At 30.0% G+C, this 18,874-nt stretch overlaps 5 protein-coding genes across 5 annotated transcripts; 2 read left to right on the forward strand and 3 right to left on the reverse strand.

The window, feature by feature from the left end:
* Positions 1-1,469: 1,469 nt before the first annotated feature.
* On the forward strand, positions 1,470-8,498 carry ELE39_001859 (4x PHD domain containing; the record flags this gene model as incomplete). Its single annotated transcript, XM_067345582.1, has 1 exon — positions 1,470-8,498. One exon carries the CDS (start codon positions 1,470-1,472, stop codon positions 8,496-8,498), a length of 7,029 nt encoding a protein of 2,342 aa, XP_067199470.1.
* Positions 8,499-8,735: 237 nt separating this feature from the next.
* ELE39_001860 (putative low complexity) lies at positions 8,736-11,222 on the reverse strand (the record flags this gene model as incomplete). The annotated part of the gene is made up of 1 exon (XM_067345583.1): positions 8,736-11,222. One exon carries the CDS (start codon positions 11,220-11,222, stop codon positions 8,736-8,738), a length of 2,487 nt encoding a protein of 828 aa, XP_067199471.1.
* Positions 11,223-12,258: 1,036 nt separating this feature from the next.
* Positions 12,259-13,563, forward strand: ELE39_001861 (conserved hypothetical membrane; the record flags this gene model as incomplete). The annotated part of the gene is made up of 1 exon (XM_067345584.1): positions 12,259-13,563. The coding sequence occupies one exon, from the start codon at positions 12,259-12,261 to the stop codon at positions 13,561-13,563; it is 1,305 nt and encodes a 434-aa protein (XP_067199472.1).
* Positions 13,564-13,606: 43 nt separating this feature from the next.
* ELE39_001862 (uncharacterized protein) lies at positions 13,607-15,112 on the reverse strand (the record flags this gene model as incomplete). The annotated part of the gene is made up of 1 exon (XM_067345585.1): positions 13,607-15,112. One exon carries the CDS (start codon positions 15,110-15,112, stop codon positions 13,607-13,609), a length of 1,506 nt encoding a protein of 501 aa, XP_067199473.1.
* A 410-nt stretch (positions 15,113-15,522) lies between these two features.
* Positions 15,523-17,226, reverse strand: ELE39_001863 (uncharacterized protein; the record flags this gene model as incomplete). Its single annotated transcript, XM_067345586.1, has 1 exon — positions 15,523-17,226. The coding sequence occupies one exon, from the start codon at positions 17,224-17,226 to the stop codon at positions 15,523-15,525; it is 1,704 nt and encodes a 567-aa protein (XP_067199474.1).
* Positions 17,227-18,874: the final 1,648 nt, after the last annotated feature.

Raw genomic sequence — 18,874 nt, forward strand, 5'->3', positions numbered from 1 at the left:
TTCATTTACATTTATTCACAAAGGTCAATTAAAATCTAAATTGATTTATGTTCTCTTCAATACAAATTATTGTATGAGTCCATTAATTACATAGTATTATTTAATATTCATAGATTTTTGTCTTAACTTTCTTCTTCAAATTAAGGACCTTCCCAAATCAACTAATTACAGGCTGAATATATACATATATATACATATATATTATATATATGATTGCAAGAGATGAACATTAACTATTATTCACAAGCATTAATATTATTTTATTTTTAGTAGTCTTTTGTTATATTTTAATTAAAAATAAAAAAAGAATTGTTTTAAGACCAATTTATAATGCGAGTTGCGGGAGACGTTTACAAATGTTGACAAAAAATTCCAAGTTCCCAAAATTTGTCAACTTTCTTGTTTCTTTTCCATCTATTTCACAAGTTTTTTTCGTAAATGCAAATTAAAAATAATTGGTCTATTTTCATATTTAAGCACAAGAAGCCAGCTATTTCTACAAGAATTCTCTATGTTTATACTTGAAAAGAAAGAAAAACTATTTTCGATTAATTGATTTTCCCCCGAAATTTATTCTCCCTCCTCTCCCGCCCCACTATTTTTTTTCTAAATGTATATTTTCAATTTGTTTATATATTTTTGTACACGTGTATAATAAATATTTAAATATGCATTCAATAAGAATTGCCCACATTGTATTTATTCGTAATATGTTAAAAACACCGGTACGTGCAAGTATTTAGTTTTTGCATGCACGTACTTGCAAATAAAGTATGGTTGATTCGTGTAGCAGCTAGAAATTATTCTTAATCGGTGAATTAATTGAATATATATTTTTCTAAAAATTTGAAAATTAAGTTTGCTTTTATTTATTATTATTTATATCATAAATAAATATTTGTATTATAAATTCTAAAAAAGAGGGGTTTAGACAGCTTAAATAAATAAAATTTTATTTTAATTAAAAAAATTTTTTTTGGCAAATTTTGAAAATAGCGCAAAGTGGGAGGATGTGTGAAAATTAAGAGACGGTAACGTGGAATTTTAAAAATTAGCAAGAAAAAAAATAAATAATAACAATAATATTTGAGAATCGAGACTTGATAAATTTGTACATTATTGAACATAATTTGATCAGAATTGGAAACGGGAAGAAATAATCAAACCAGAAAAGAAAAGCAAAGTCTCAGAACAAAGTACATAAAGCTTCTAGGAAAGAAATAAGAGGATTATATAAATAAATATTATGTCAGGTATAGAATCTTACCCTGCATAAGAAAATACAAATGTATATGCATTTATATATATATATATATATATATATATATATACTTGTATATATATTTGTATATTTTAATATAAGTGATATGTAATACTAAAGCTAAAAATTCAAAGCTCAAGATTTAGGATATTGATATATATTGAGAGAATAAATACAAAGAGGAAAGATAGTTCTGAGGGAAGAAAGGATGTTTGTAGACTCAGGGAAAGTAACAAGAGGCAGGAACTCAGATAGCAGGGACATGGCAAATGGAGGAGGATTTGTTCCATCAGACGACGATAGTGTGTTTTGGATGAGACTAGAGGATGAGTATTTTGGCAAAATTGATGATAGAATGAGAGATATTTTGAAATTCCATATTCATTCATCCGAGTATATTCTAAACATAATAAACGATACTTTAAATTTGCACCAAGAAAAAGATTGGAGTGACTTTGTTACAACTAGTATGACTTTAACAGAAGGACTTAGAGGTTGGAACCGTGTTCCAAGGGAGGTAAATGGTGAGGGATTTGGGTTATTTGAGAACAATGGAGAATTGCAGAATACATTGGACGGATACGTGCAAGACCCATTAAAGGAGGAGCAGAATAAAGCATTGGATTTGGAGGAGAAGGATAAACAAATTTACGATGGGAAGAGGATAAAGAGTATAAGTTTAACATTAAGTATCCCACCACTAGTCAAACCAACGGATTTTCCAAGAGAATTAACTCACTGTAGAAGTTTGAGAGAGATTATATATAATTTGGTAAAGATACAGTGCGCATATAAATATACCCGTTTAAATACTAGTAGAAATTTATATAGTATTCTAGATATAAACGAAGGGTTTGATATTCAAGACAAGAGTTTAAATGGGACATGCAATTATATTTGCCTAGTTCCGGATGTAATATCGGGCCCAAGCGTGGAATGGTGCAATAATTTAAGTGAATCAGAAAAGGAAAAGTTGATTTGTAAGGATGAAAGCTATTATAATTATAATGATATCTCAGATGAATGGATTTTTAATATTAATAATAAGATTGAGAATATGGAGCTTAGAAAAAGCTTATTGGATACTAGTCACTTATTTCCATACAATTATTATAAAAATGACTTGAAAGAAGAAAAGGAGCAAATAATGGTAAGTAATAAAATGGCAAAGCAGGAGGGCAACAATAAAATTAAGAGTATTCTTGGAACAGGAGAGAGTTTGGAAAATAATGATTGCGAGTATTTTAGAATGGATCCAACAAATTTGGTTCCAGTAGTTGAGTTGGAAAATAGACTATATGACGAAGACAGTGCTGTAAGTAAGATAAAAAGAGTAAAAAGTTTTGGCGATTTCTTTCAAGAAAATCTACATATTTCGCCTAATAGACGATTGAATGATTATAATTTGGAAATGATAAATAATTTAGAGAACTCAAATAAATTATCAGAAACAAAAAATGTTGGATACTTGAATCTTTCTTCAATAATGGATTCGGATAAGAGAATAGACTTTGAGGTTAGTAATAAATTAAATAATGGCTGCTATATCTTTCAAGATATAACTCAAAATAGTTTGAATGAGCATAATAATGGAGAGTTTGACCAAAGATACTTGAATAGGCAAAAAGATAAGGAGTTGAGTGAAATATCATATTCTTTAATCAAAAGACTAAGGAATATATCAAGCTTGAAATTAGATATGTTTCGAGAAATATTATCTAGAGTAGAGAATGAGCGTCAACCAAATCCGAGTTATTGGTATAGGAAGGAATACGAGTTAAATGATTATTATAGGAGAAAGCAATATGATATTGGATATAACTATACATTAGAAAGACAAGCAAGAGATTTGGAGAAGTTTAGGTTAGCTTGTATAGAGTCTAAGTACTTACCAAATGAATGGCAGGAAACAGCTTTATGTTCAATTTGTGGTAATGATACAGATTGGGATGAAGATCCGATATATTTTTGTGATGGGTGTTATCAGCCGGCTCATCATTCTTGTGTAAATCCGAAACAACCTTTTAGATATAATTCCACAAGAATGTTGAATGTATTAGAGAGGGAGAGAAAGTGCCAACAAGGGGATCTCGACAGTTCGAATCCAAATAAGAAAGAAGATGAGATTGATGAGGATGATCAGTGGCTTTGCGATGTTTGCTTGAATATAAAGAGTCAGCTACTAGATCATCAACACTTATTTTTTGGAATAATTAGGATGGCCAGTGGTCCAAGGGATAAACAAGCAATTGAACAAGTAATTCAATCAATTCAAAATAATGTTAATCCGTTTTTAAGTCAGTTAATTTCCTATAACGTGATTTCATCATCAATTAGAGATCAAAGTTTTACTGATCCAATAGTATTTCCATGGTTTAATGATTGGATATTTCCTGAAATTACTCAAGAGGATTCAGAATCAAATCTGGAAGAGGAGAGTTCTAGGGTTGTAATAACCGAGAGAAGAAAAGGAAGACCAAGAAAAACTCCTTTATTATCTTTAACTACTTTGAATAAGAGTAATTTTAGGTATTTCACATTTAATTTTTCAAGTATTAATCTGAGAAGCATACATAATAGTGGCCAAGAAGAAGAGGATGCAGAATGTCAAACTAGTACTAGTAATATTAATAATCATTGCCATGATTACGATCACGATTACAATTTTGATAATCAGAGTTATCATCATTTTGAGTGGGTTCCTACATATCAAATACCTTATAATTTTGCAAATTTGGAAATTTTCAAGATACAAATTTTTAATCCTGTCAAGTGGTATAAGAAGCAAGAGGCAATTAGAAAGGCAAATCAAACTCCTCCTCCTACATTGATTTCTTGTATAGAACCAAATTTGGATGAGGATTATTTGGTTATTGAGAAAAATAGTACCAGAAGCATCAAATTTCGTGGCTCTTCTTACACTAGTTTAACGTATCATGATGACAATTTTCATAATATTAACAATAATGTTGATGCTGCTGGAGGATTATTGGAGATTTTCAAGCATGATGAAGCAATAATAAGGCAGTTAGAGGAGAAGAAAGTGATAATATATGATCAGCAAAATAATTCTTATAAAGTTAAGATTAAGGTACCTATTTGTCAGTTATGCGGCTATGATGCATATTGTAGATCTGGTGGTATAATGAAAAAAACAGTCGATGGATTTTGGGCCCATATTAGATGTGCTTTGGGAAATAGTAGTGTATTAAGCAGTGATGGAAATTACTTAAGAATTAAAGTGGATTTACAGAGGAATAAAATCAAATGTGAAGGATGTGGAAAAATTGATTGTTCTCCAATACTATGTTATAATAACCAATGCAGTCATTCTTATCATATTAATTGCGCTTCATCCAGAAAAGATTGTATTGTGGATTGGGAGAATAGTAAACCATTATTGTATTGTCCAGAACATTCATGCAATATAGCTCCAACAATATTATTAAGAAAATATCAATTAAGTAACTTTAATAAATGGTATAATCACAGATTTGAAAATCAACAATATATTGGTTCAATATTTGGTAATATATTTACATTGCCAAGTATAGTTAGACAAACATTTTTAGCGGATTTGAGAGATGATACACGTACTGTCATATTTTTAACAAGGCTTCTTTCAAAGTCTAAGTCGAATTCTGCTATTAATATTCAGACTGTAAAAAGTCAAGATGAAGCCATTCCAATAAGTGGTGATTGCTATTTAAACGTACAAAAAATGAATACAGATCAAGAACATCCCAGAGCGGAGGGAGATAATAGCTTGGTTATTTCTGAAGAAAGTCAGATTGTTTTAAATGGTTTTGCAAAATTTCATTTATATATGCCAGAATTGGTTTATGTGCAATCAATAGATACAGTACTATCAAGATTAGTTACACCTTGGTCAGGTGAAGTAAATTTTTGGCAAAAATTAATACCAGAAAATGCTTTAGCTTCATTTGGGATATCGGATTTTAATCAGATAAATCACTACAAGTATTTAGATAATTCTAGAATAATAATAACTAGTATTTTTGGAATTATGGAAGTATTATTGAATAGAATGGTTAATCCATATGAAATTCGTTTGATAACATTAATGATTGCTTCAAAGATGGGCTTTGGTCCTTGGTTTTCATTATTTTATTATTGGAAGTTTATTCCATTAACATTTTATTATAATATAATCAAAAGTTATTCAGATTTATCGCTTTACGAGCCTAGATCCTATATATATTCTTTAAATAAAAATATTTTACTCAATGATTGTTCAAACAACAAAGAAATACAAATGAAAAATACAAATTATCATTTAAACTTATTTGGACCAAAAAATTTGAGTATTGAGAAATTACATTCAAATGAAGCTCATTTAAAATCTATTAATTCTTGTTCTTCAATAATTAGCCAAAATTGGAATTATTGTTGTCAATTATGTGGTTATCAAATTATATTAAATAATTCAACAAAGAAGAGTAGAGAACAATCATCATCATTATTTATTCATGGCAATAATATGGAGAATTATTGTGGAGAGATAAATCAAATATCTGCTAATACTGGTAATTTTAATAATAGTTCAAGTATAATAACAATGAAAACAGCGGTTGGAATTGGGTATTCGAAAATACCATATTTATTAAAATGTCAAGTATGTAATGTAGTAATATGCTCAATATGCAATAATATCTATCAATATGGTTTCGTTAGTGATTATAATAAATCAATTTTAAATGATGGTGAGAATTCTAATTTGGTAGATGAGAATTATTCTCAATCTGTATTAATTACCATGAGATGCCAGAGATGTGTAGATTTTGAACATAGAAATTTTCAGAATGTGATTACAGAAAGTTCTTGTTGTTTATGTACAAGATTTGATGGTATTTTATTACCTTTAAGAAAAGGATCTCAAATAGATTTTTCTGGAGTGAAATCAAGAAAAACTCTTTTGGTTGATGGAAGTATTCCATTGGATGATCAGTTGAGACTAACTTATGATGTATGGATACATCCGGTTTGTTTGGAATGGCTTGTGATGGCACGAGTGCAAGTATTTAGTTTAAATAACATTGTATTAATTGATAAGAAACACTTTGGTAATATTTGCAAGTATTGTGGGTTTTCAAATGGAGCAACAATAAGTTGTGCATTGAGTACTTGTGATACATATTTTCATGTATCTTGTGGAAGATCTATTGGATGTAAGTTTGACTCGAGTAGAATCAAGTCAAAACAGAATGATCATTATTACAGTTTGTTAAATAGTGGTGGATCATCATTTAATGTGAATTCTTCTGGAGTTTCAATAGGTAGTGGAGTATATAGAAGGGCATGGTGTATAAGTCATAACCAATGTAATAATAACAATAATTCGATTATAATAAATACAGGTATTAATAAATCTGGAGGAAATAGTAGCAACAATAATAATATTAGTAATCATGATAATAACAATAATAATAATAATAATATGAATAGTCATAATATGAATAGTTATGGATCAAATTTTTTATCAACAATGGGATCGTTTTCTTCAAGTTCTCAAGATTTGACACAGCTTAGAACTTTATATAGTAATATAATTCAGAATAATAATGAAGTACTTGATAGGGGGGAACAAGGATTGGATATTAATAGAAATATTAATGTGAGTTATGCATTAAATCAGAATTTGGAGACTAGTTTAAAGATGAGTTTATTAAGTTATTATGGTTTGGTTTTATCCGTTGATCAGAAAAGTAAGTCGTTGGAGAAAATTTCAAAAGATTCTGATGTTATTGGTGATGATGATTACTATGTGAATGGACCTGAGATGAAAGGAAACAATATATTGATAGATTCAAGAAATCCTTTATTTTCAAGGAAAATTGAGTTTAATCAGCAACCACAATCTTCTTCTTTTTCCTCTTCAACAACCACATCATCATCTTTCCATTCCTCTTCTTCATCATCTCCTTCATTTTCAACATCTTCATCATCATCATCTTCTTCTTCTACTGCTACTACTACATCAGATCACGATATTCTATATATTAATAAATGGGAAGATCTTATACAGATTCTTGTTTATGAGGTTATTTCAAGATTTATTTATGGTATTGGAATTCCTAAACAAAAAACCATCAACTTTTCAAAATCACAGAGGAGAAGGAATACGTCTCATATTGTCCAAAAGAATCTTCAATCATCTTTTGGTTTTGTAGGAGAGGTAGGAATTTCATCGGGGGGTTCAAGAACTGGTACTATTGGAGGAGCAACTAATTTTGCAGCATCTACAATTAAAAGTACTACTATTAATACTGATACTACTAATACTAATACTACTAATATTAATACTACTAATATTAATACCTGTGCCAATACTACTATTACAGCTACTAATACAGCTACTACTACTACATATACTACTTTAGGAACAAGTACGACTTCAACTATAGGAATTAGAGAGTTGTCTCTCGAGACTGGGACTGGATTGACAAATAATGGTGGTATTCTGGAGAGTTCAAGTAGTATCCAGAATTTGTGTCCAGCATGTGATAAGATTTACAAGAGAGATTGGCAACAAGTTTGTTTGGATTGGATATATTGTGATCTATGTAATAATTGGTATCACTGGTACTGTTTGGGATTACACAAGGAGAATATTCCCAGTGAGAAAGAGCCATTTCACTGTTTTTATTGCCTGGAGCGTAAAAAAAAAAGCAGAAGAGGTCGTAAAAGGAAAAATCTCCAGATAAATGACTATAATTGCGGTGATAAAGCCAAAAGTTTTACCAAAACTACAATCATTGCCGTCTGTGATGGTAATAACAATGACAGTAAACAGGAAGATGGCTTTTTTAATACACAAGCACCTGCTGTTTCCTCTTCTTCTTCAACTCAAGAGGTAGATTTAACATCACAATCACCAGCAAAAGGATTAAAAGAAGCTGAAGTTTCTCAAGATTTGAATTTGGGAGATCAAGCTGTAATACCTGAATCATCATCTTCAACACCGTCACCGCCTTCCTCTTCTTCCTTTTCTTCTTCTCTCTCATCTTTAATATCTATAGATTCATCGCAATTTTCTTCAAATTCCTCATATAATTCTTCCCCAATAAGAAAATGGGTAAAGAAGAAACAACCTAATTCTTCTTATAAAGACAAGAATAAGACTAATACTAATAATAAAAGAGGGAGAATTCAAGAAGTTGTAGCAAGGAATAGGAGGAGGAAAAAGAATAAGAGCAAGAATAAGAGGCGTTTGTGAAAGGATAGAAAAGAAATTGAGAGAGATTAGGGACGAAACTGGGTAAATTAATATATACCAAGATTTTAGGTAATGGCAAGTAATGGAAACAATTCACGCAAAACCAATTTTAAGATCAACAAGCATGAAAGCAGTTATTTAATGTAATTCATGGGATAAAGTTAAAGAGCTAGTAATTATTACTAATATTACACGTATTGCTAATAAATTATATATTGGAGAACAATGCAATATTAGTTACCTCCTTACTAGACAGTCTTCGGCTAGAGTGATCTTCTCTTTAAGTCTTTGAGCTTCACTTTCAATTGATTGTAGAGTGAGCTGGTGCATATTAAGGATCTTAACAATTTCACTGAGTGGTGAAGGATAGATCCTCTCATGCAGGTTATTTAATTGAGACATTAAAGTTTCGACTTGAGATTCGATATCTTGAAGTTCAGAGCTTAAAGCGTTGGCTCTTGCAGCTGAGATTCTCATTTTCTGATTGGGTTTTTCATGAATTCCAGAAAAACTTCCTCCAATTGCTCCAATCCCTGGTACAGTATTATTACCACTATTATTATTATTGTCGCTATTATTGTCACTATTATTAGAGAAAGAATTAATAGATCCTTCCAGTTTTTTTGAAAAGGACTCTTCAATAATCTTTAAAGTATTAGAGAGACTGTTTTGTTGTTGAGCAATTTGATCAATTCTGCTATCCATGTTTTCTTGTCTCATTCTAATTTCTTGTTGATCTGTTCTTATAGAATAGAGTTTTGTAGTATATGTAATAATGGCCTTATCAACTTCTAGTACATCTGATGATGCCTTGTTAAAGAGTTTGACTTGTTTTGCGAGTCTACTTTCCCAAGATTTTAACACATCTTCAACTCTTTCATGTTGATGAGATATCGTTGTCTCAAGACTTGGAGATGGGGATGAAGTAGAAATAGAAGGATTTGATGTAGTGGATGATGCTGCTAATGTGGTTGCATTCAAAGAAAGGCTTGTACTATTATTTTCAGGTTTAGAAGAAGATCCAAATAAACTAGTTGATGTTGATAAACTGGTGTTCCCTGACAATCCACTAGTAATTGTTGACGGCATAGATAATGTTGGAGAAGTGGAGATAGTATTAGTAGCAGTAGAAGTGCCTGGATTTGTTGTAGTACTTGAAACAAATAAGGAGGAGGAAGTACTGGGAGCTGTAGTTGCTGTTGTTTTTCCTGTTGTTTCTGTTCCAAATAAAGATGTACTTGAAGTCGAGCCCATTAATATTGATGTGTTGTTTGTAGTGCTTGGATTGGTAGTTCCTGTCGCTGCTCCAAATAATGAGGAAGATGTAGTAGAGGAACCACCAAGCAAGTTATTATTATTAACAGCTAATGAAGGAGATGTTGATAAAGAAGTGAGGGAAGTAGTAATAGCGCTTGTGTTAGTAGTTGTGGGAGAAGAAGCTCCGAAGAGTGAAGCTCCTCCGCCCGGAGTGCTACTTAAGATAGATGTGGCACCAGCGGTAGAAGATGGATTAGAAGATGCTGTAGTAGACCCGAAGCTGAAGAGAGAGCCAGATGCTGCTGTTGTTCCTGATGCTGCTGTTGTTCCTGATGCTGCTGTTGTTCCTGATGTTGCTGGTGCTCCTGAGAGTCCTGTTGATTCTGATGTTCCTGTTGCTCCTAATGTTCCTGCTCCAATTCCTGTTGTTCCAGAGCTTCCAAAGATGCTACCCGTGTTAGTTGTGGATCCAATCCCTGTAGATCCAAGTCCAAACCCTAGCCCGAGGCCTAAGTTGGAGGATGGATTGGAGGTGGAAGAAGATGATGTTAAAGAATTTGTTGAACCGAATGAGAAGCCTGTATTATTACTACTGGCAGCAGACGAGCCTCCAAATAAGCTTCCTGTTGATCCTGTTAATCCTCCAGTTCCGGATGAACCAAACAAAGAGGAGCCAGAAGAAGCAGTATTAAGTCCGGAATTATTTGCTGAAATCCCAAAAAGATTGTTGGTAGATTGAGAATTAGTACCGTTATTATTATTGTTGGTGGTTGCTGTTGCTCCCAAAGATGTAGCTCCTGATCCAAACAAGCCTCCAGTTGATGTTGATGAGCCAATTCCGATTGTACCAGCAGAATTTGAGTTTTGATTTTGTGATCCAAAAAGTCCCAAACCCCCGCCAGAGGAAGATGATGTCAGAGCTGAATTACTTCCAAAAAGAGAAGTAGAGTTACCGCTTCCAAGTCCTGTGGAAGCTGAGATGGAATTATTAGCATTAACTCCAACTCCAAATGGAGAAGTCCCCAAATTGCTACTACTAGTACCACTATTACTAGCTGATCCAAATAATCCCAAACCAGTATTGTTGTTGTTATTACCTATAGCACCAGTAGAACTTCCAGTAAGTCCAGGAGTGAGATTTTGCTGAGATGAATTTGATCCAAATCCAAACAATCCTCCTCCTAGGTTATTTGTTGTTGCAGTTGTGGTTCCAATCCCAGTTGTTCCAGATCCAAAACTAAATCCTGTGCTTGTTCCATCATTTACACTGTTTCCAGAAGAACTTCCTAAATTCCCAAATAATCCTGCTCCTGAATTATTTCCAAACCCTGTTCCTGAACCTCCTGAATTACCAAAAAGTCCTGTTCCCATGTTATTACCAGTACCAATACCGGTTCCTCCTAAATTACCAAAAAGTCCTCCTCCAGTAGATGAAGATGAAAAGTTATTGTTATTAGAACCAAACATTGTGTATTAATTAAATTGCTTAATTATCAATTCTTTTGTTAATTTATAAGATATTCATTTCTTTGGACTATTTGTCCCCAAATAAAAGTAAATTTAATGAATAAGAATTAAATAATAATAATAATAATATTAATAGTAATATTAATAATATTAATAAATATAGTTTGTGTGTGTGAGGGAGTAATTTATAGTAAAATATATATATACATTTGAGGAATTAATAAGTTACAAAAAGATTCCTTTCTTCTTTTTCTAATCTTGTTTTTTATTATTCTTTTTCCCCTTGCCTTTTATTCTCATGATTTATCCCGCCCCACCTTAATAATTTGATTCTTAAAAAATTTTTTTTCTTTACCGGCACCACGTAATTTACGAGACAATTTTATTTTTTCCGGTATAAGGTATCACTTACCCGCCTAAAAATAATTATATTTATTTTTTTCGATTTTAGAAAAGAAAAAAAAGAATGAGATGTGGGGGAAAAAAATTAAACAATAAAAATACATACATGTTAAATTAAAGTTAAGAAAATATTATCAAATAAAGATAAAAGTATACTAAGAAAAAAAAAATCTTGTTAAAGAACAAAAAAGAGTTTCTACATGTGTGCAAGGAATGGAGTGTGTGGGAAAGGATTTAATAATTGAATGTTTTGAATTCTGTAACTTTTCTTTTTTTTTTTATTTTGAGTAAACCCAGCAAGGACGATATTTATTATTATTGTGGTTAGATTATATTATAATATACAATAATTAATTAAACTCCTCTAAGGAAAAAAAGTGAAATAAAAAAGAGAATCTCAATTTATATTAAAACAAGAAAATTAATAATATTAAAAAAGAAATTAATTATATTTTGTATGAGACGAGACGAGACAAGTTATTCATGCATGCGTTCATGCATTCAGAGTGTATTTATGAGAAAGAAATGTGTTTAGAAAACCGGAATTAGAAAAATAAGAAACAAGCAGGGGTTTTTTTAAAAAACAAATTAAATAATCATATTTATTTTATCTTGATTCAAATATATATAAACTATGAGAAACACCAGTTCACTATTACAGAATAATATTAATAATAACCAATATTATAATTCAGTAGCAATAGATATCAATAATACAAATATTGGAGAATATGTACAAGAAAGTAAAAATCATCCAAGTAATACTTTTATTGCACTAATGCTATTAATATCTATAATAATTGGAATAAATCACGGATGGTATTGTGGAATTTTTTTAGTAATTATATCCATTTCTCCTGGAATATTAATTATGTATCAATTTAAAAAACAAATCATACAAGGTGAAATTAGCATTAAAACTATTACAGATTTATTCACTTTTGGTGCAATTGTGTCCGTATCTACTACATTAATTCTTGAAAGTCTGTTTTTTACTTGGATTTTTAATATTAAAAATGATCATTACGATCATTATATTAATCAATTTGGTTGTAATATAGGATTTTCATTATATATATTCATAATTATATTCAAATATATTATTTCTATTGGTATTGTTGAAGAAGCATGTAAATTAATCGGACTATTAACTATTAAACCGTATATTGAAGATATTAACTATAAAGAATCTTTCACTAGTCACTATTTAAAATCTAATTTTGGATATGTAATAGGTGGTATTTCTAGTTCACTTGGATTTGCAATCATTGAAAACATTGCATATTTATCAAATTCTATGGAAAGTATTATTATCATGATTCTAGTTGGTATTGCTAGAGGTATTATTTCTATTCCTTTTCATATATTTGCATCAGGATATACAAGCATACTGTTTAGTAGACGAACCTATATACAAAATGATTTTCATTCAATTAACAATAATGATCATTATTATTATTATCCTATTTATATACTTAAACAAATCACTTCCAAACTTATAACTCTACTCCCAGCTGGAATATTACATGGAATATATGATTCCAGTCTTATAATTTTAGTGCTGCTTAATCAAGATTATAATAAAGGCCAAAAGTTTGATGACCGCCTAAATTCTGCATGCAATTTAAATAACCAAATTCAAAAACTATTTCTAACTTTATTTCCATTTAAAATTAATAAACTATTTGGAAATTTCAAAAATCAAAACCTAGTACAAAATTCATTTAGTAAATGCTTTAATGCATTTTATTATAACTTACTTACTCTTGGATTCTTTATACTTGCTGTATTATCTTATTCTATATGTTTATTTTTATTTATTCATAATTGGATTCATCTTGAAAGAAAAACATCCAGTCGAAGAGTATTAACAAGAACAGTTGATATAAATAGTACTAGTAATACAATAAGAGAAATAGAACTTACAGGAGAATACTAGACTCGATTTAAGATATAATGAAGAAAAATCATTCTTATCCCTGCTAAGCAATGGAATCCAATAAATCAGAATGATCCTTGTCAAATAAATTCATACACTGCATAAGTATATTTGCAGGACCTTCAAAGCTTAAGAAAGTATCATCTTTTTTGGATGACTTTTGAATAAGTTCCGATAAAGTTCTTCTCCAAAACTTTGTACCAGAAAACCCGTGAAACATTCCAAATACTGGTTTTAAATACATACTTAACTCTCCTATAGTAAATTTGTTCTGATCTTTTATACTTCTAGGCTGAACTTTAGATAAATACTGAGCATATCGTTCTAATACAGCTCTTCTAGTAGTATTAATACAACCAATATTATTATTAATTCCATATACCATACTATCCACTTTTGATAATATAAATGGATTATTCATTACTTCTCTTCCTATCATTACTCCTTTTATCCTATTCTTCCATTTGCCTGATTGAATTGTATGATATATAGTTTCATAGTCTTGAGTTAAAGTATTAGATTTTAATGTTGTAATAGTACTTTCTAACTGATTTTCATCGTCATTTGTTCTTATTCTCTTAGTTTTAGTATTTGAATCTAATTGAATCTCTTCAATATCATCCTTAAAGTTTAAATACCATTGAATATACCAATCCCCTCTTAAAATTGAAATAGACTCTTCTATACTTGTTACCCCTCCATTCAATATAAAATTTAAATTAGGAAAATCCAAAGTTAACTTATAAACCCAATAATACTTTAATTTTGGAATTGTTCTATTCTTACTAGGATTAATCCCATTCAACCAGGCCTTTCTAGCATGTATTATAAATGTATTAGCTCCTATAAATGAATCTTTTGTATAGTCCAAAGATTCCAGTATTTCTTCATCATCTTCATCATTCAAACTTGAAAATATACTAACATAATCTCTTTTATTTAGATTATCTATATTAGTTCCAGAGACTAGTGATATAAAATTATACAAATGTTGGTATGAATCACATTGATCAACTCCAATTCTAGTTTTAACTGATATACGCGTATCAACCAATCCTAAATCTATCAACTTCTTGTTACATGTATCCACAATTTTTGCTACTCTCAAAGGATTTTTAAATAATGAAGCTCCAAAACTACCCTTGGAAGCTACTTTACATGATGGGCATCCTACATTCAAATTAAAATTCTTAAACCCATACTTGTAGGCTATTTCAATTGCTTTTTCCATTTTGTTTGGATTGTTACCACCCAATTGCAATACTAGGGGACTTTCAAAATCACTTTTTTGAAAATGTGCATCTTCAAGAATTTTTCGTCTATTCTCATCATTGTAACAATGTATTATTGTATCATCCACTATCATTTCTGTCCACAACTCTGTTTTTTGCGAAATAATTCTACATAACGTTCTGAAATGACTATTTGTAACATCTAGCATTGGTGCAACAGAAATTACAAACTCACTTAAATCATTATAATTAAGATTTTTATTGACTAGCAGTTCTTGCTCCCGTTCCTTGTTTTCACATTGTTGATCATTCTCCATAATTAATTAACCCAAATATAACTAATTCTAATAATAATAACTATGGCGATGATGATGATGATAATAATAATAATAATAATGTTATTATTATTATTTCCAGTATTCAATCAATATGTCAAAAATTACAATTAATAAATGATGAAAAAAACAAAATTCGTAATGGCGCCCAAAACGGTATAAAGGTGTTAAAAAGTGCAGCATTTTCTTGGGGGGGTGGCATGTCACGGGTAACGAGTAAAAAGAGGTTAATAAGGGGTTTAACATGCAAATTTTTTTCTTTCAAGTAGAAAGTGAAAGGAAATTTTTCCTTTTAAAAAAAATAATTTATAATAGATTTATAACAAAAGAAAAATTATATATTACATTCATTTATAAATTACTAATATTTAGTAGTAGTTCAACTACTACTCTCACTCAAGTAAAATAGAAGTTCGTTGGTTATTATTATTATTGCTACTATTTCCATCAGGTAATAAAAAGTCAGGCTTGAAAAAATCATTATTAGCAGGAGGAGATTTAGCTGAAACAAAGTCAAACATACCAAACTCATCATCTTCATAAGTACTAACACCATAATTACTGGTCTGAAAATTTTTCTCCTCATAATCAAAAGTGCTGGTAATACTGTTATTATTATTATTATTATTGTTTCTATTACCACCAAAAATATCGTTGGATGCAGAAGATGAGTTAAATATATCATCAAAATCATCAAGTAAATTCCCACGTACTTGTACTGATGATTCTGGTGATGGTATTAGTATATTTTCTGATTCCATTCCAAATCCTGATTCTTGTCCTATATGTGTGATAGAATCATTAACCACGTTTTTATTAACATCTATAAAATCATCAAAACCAAATTGATTAGAAGAAGAAATTTCATGATGATTGTTATTACTATAAGCAAATTCCTCACCATCATCTTCCTTTTCTGGAGAATTATAATTGCAAAAATCATCTATCGCATTGCCAACTTCCGTAATTCTGTTTTGCTGATCTTTATGATTTAATTGGTTATTCTGATAATCGCAGGTTTTTTTTAGATTAATTTCATCATTTTCTTGATTAAAAAAATGCTGACTATTTTTCAAAGTGGTTATTCCCATCTTTGATTCATAGTAGTTATCTGTTGTATCATAATCATTGTTATTTATAATATAATTGTTATTTGGAAAACTTCCACTTGTAAAATCTCCAGGATCTTTATTTCCTATTACGGGAGGCAAAGAGTTATTATTATTATTATATTTATTAAAATCTCTATATTCTATAAGATCATTTTGATTTCCAAAAATTATCTCATCATTGCTAATCCTGTCCTTGTCTATTTGATCCATTTTCAAATCTGTACCAATAGCAACAAAATCAAAAGACTCTTCATCCTTATAATTATCTAAAAATTCCTTATCCCAGTTATCATTTTGAAGCTGGTTATTATTTGAGTCATTTCCTTGAAAACTTAAATCAGCTATATTCTCATCAAAATATAAATCTCCCTCTACATTATCTTCCGTATTATTACCAGCAACAACTGGATTTGAATTGAAAAGTGCTGTATTCATCATTTTCTCAGTCATTTGATTAGAGTTAGCCACCACTCCCCCTCCTCTATCACCACTCACGGAAAAATTATGAAGATGGCCATTACCAAACCCCCCACCAACAACTTCCACTTCTTCTTCTTCTTCTTCCTCTTCTCCATCTGACCACCAATCATTGCTAATCTTGTTTTCGTTTCTTTTCATTCTACCTCCTCCTATTCCCATGCTAGAGCCACCCCCACCCATCCAAATATCAGCCCCTCTTGCTCCAATATTGCTGCCGTCTATATTAACATCTCTTCCTCCCAATAAATTATTAGGATTATTCTTTGTGTTAGAATTAGAAAGCTTTGCCGCAATCTCCTCAGCTGAAAGTGGAGTAGCAACTAACTCATCTACTAAGTCATCCTCCATCAACAGAGAATCTATTTCATACTCTGTCTGATCATTTCTAGTCTTATTAAATCCTCTATAATGAAAATTTGGACCAGTTGATCTAGTATTTCCCGAGAAATATGTCACACAGTTACATAATGAAGATACTGTTCTTGCTAATATTAGCTGGATCATTTAATATAATAACAAATATAAATAGTTTGCATAAATATATTTGTTTATTATGTTACTTTTATTGATTATACTCTTGTCGAGTCACAAATTAATTCCTATCGATTTTTTTGTATTAACCTATTCCTAATACCAATACCTTTCACTCAACTCAATCAATTAATAAATCAATGTATTCCCACAGTTTTCTGTTTCAAATGAAAATAATATTATATTTTTATTCTTATATATACTTGTTCTTTCTAAACTTTAATCTTTGAATTTCTCTCTTTCTTCCTTTCCTTTAGTATAAAAAATTAATTTCTCAATTACCAAACTCCTAAGCTCCCTCTCTTTATAAATATATATCAATCTATCTACGCCACCTTTCTCTCCAATATATAGAGAATTAATTCAAATAATCGGTAAAATAAATTCTCTACTTCTATTAACATATATTGCAATCAAAAAAATACTATCTCTTCTTTTAAATTTCTTTCTCTCCTCCTCACACTCTCCTAAAAATAATCAACGTTATTAATTGTTTTCTTTTAAACAAAAAATTAAATTTTACCGTATTTCATTTAATTTCCCTCTTTTCACACTCTTTCAACCTTGGTTTTACCTTACCATACACAATTACCCGCCCATCTTAAACCACGCATGCACCGCGCGCGCGCCTTGGCTCGATACTCTAGTATAAAGTAGACATAAAAAGATATAGATAAGGTAAAGAATTAAGAAGACATAATGTTGGAAATTAGTATTGATAGTAATGAAATAGTATAAATAATAAATATTGTATAAAAAAGAATTTTGTATTAAAAATGAACAATAATTAATATCGAGTAATTCAGTTTAGTAATTCTTGTTGACATTTTTTTTTGTTAAAAAAAAATATTGTCGAGGATATTTGTTGCATTCAATATTAGATATTGAGTGCAACAATGTTATGTCACCATGAAGTACTTTAACTCAATATATTAAAGGTGAGGAATAATACTGTTATTTTTCCAATGTAAGACAAAATATTTAGGTATTGTTTGATATTGTTTGGTCTTGTTATTAAATGGACATGGATTAATTATAGTTGGCTTAAATTACATATATATTTATGATCAATTATTTTGGAAATTACCGAAATCTTTGTAAATTCGTTCATTTAATTAAAAACTTACATTCAATTTGGCCAAAATAATATATCAAACAATTTCAATTTTTTATTTCTTGAATGACTATGTTATAATACTAGATATGAACAAACAGCCCGTAAAGTTGATAATATATATCCCGTATAAAAAAGGTAAAATACTGGAGAACAAAAAAAAACTTCATTTTTTCGAATTTATTTCTTCCTTACCGTAATTATCTCTAATACATTTTCGATTTAAATAATGAAGAAATTGGTTTCTCTGTATATTGTTGATTATTATTTCTCTTTGTCGAAGAATGTAATAAGACTGTATTGCAAACTGGAGATCAAGACTATAAAATTTGTCTTGACAGCAAAGAGCCAAATAGTATATACATGCATATATTTATACTTAGTATATTTATCCAGTATATACCACTCGGAATATACTTGAATTTATTATCCTTATTTACAGTAATTTGGAGTAATAATTATTTTTCAATGTAAATGAAGAAAAAAAGTAAGGAAAGTAATCCGAGT

Source organism: Cryptosporidium sp. chipmunk genotype I, assembly GCF_004936735.1.
Source record: "Cryptosporidium sp. chipmunk genotype I strain 37763 chromosome Unknown contig_2, whole genome shotgun sequence".
NCBI classification, from domain to species: Eukaryota; Apicomplexa; class Conoidasida; order Eucoccidiorida; family Cryptosporidiidae; genus Cryptosporidium; species Cryptosporidium sp. chipmunk genotype I.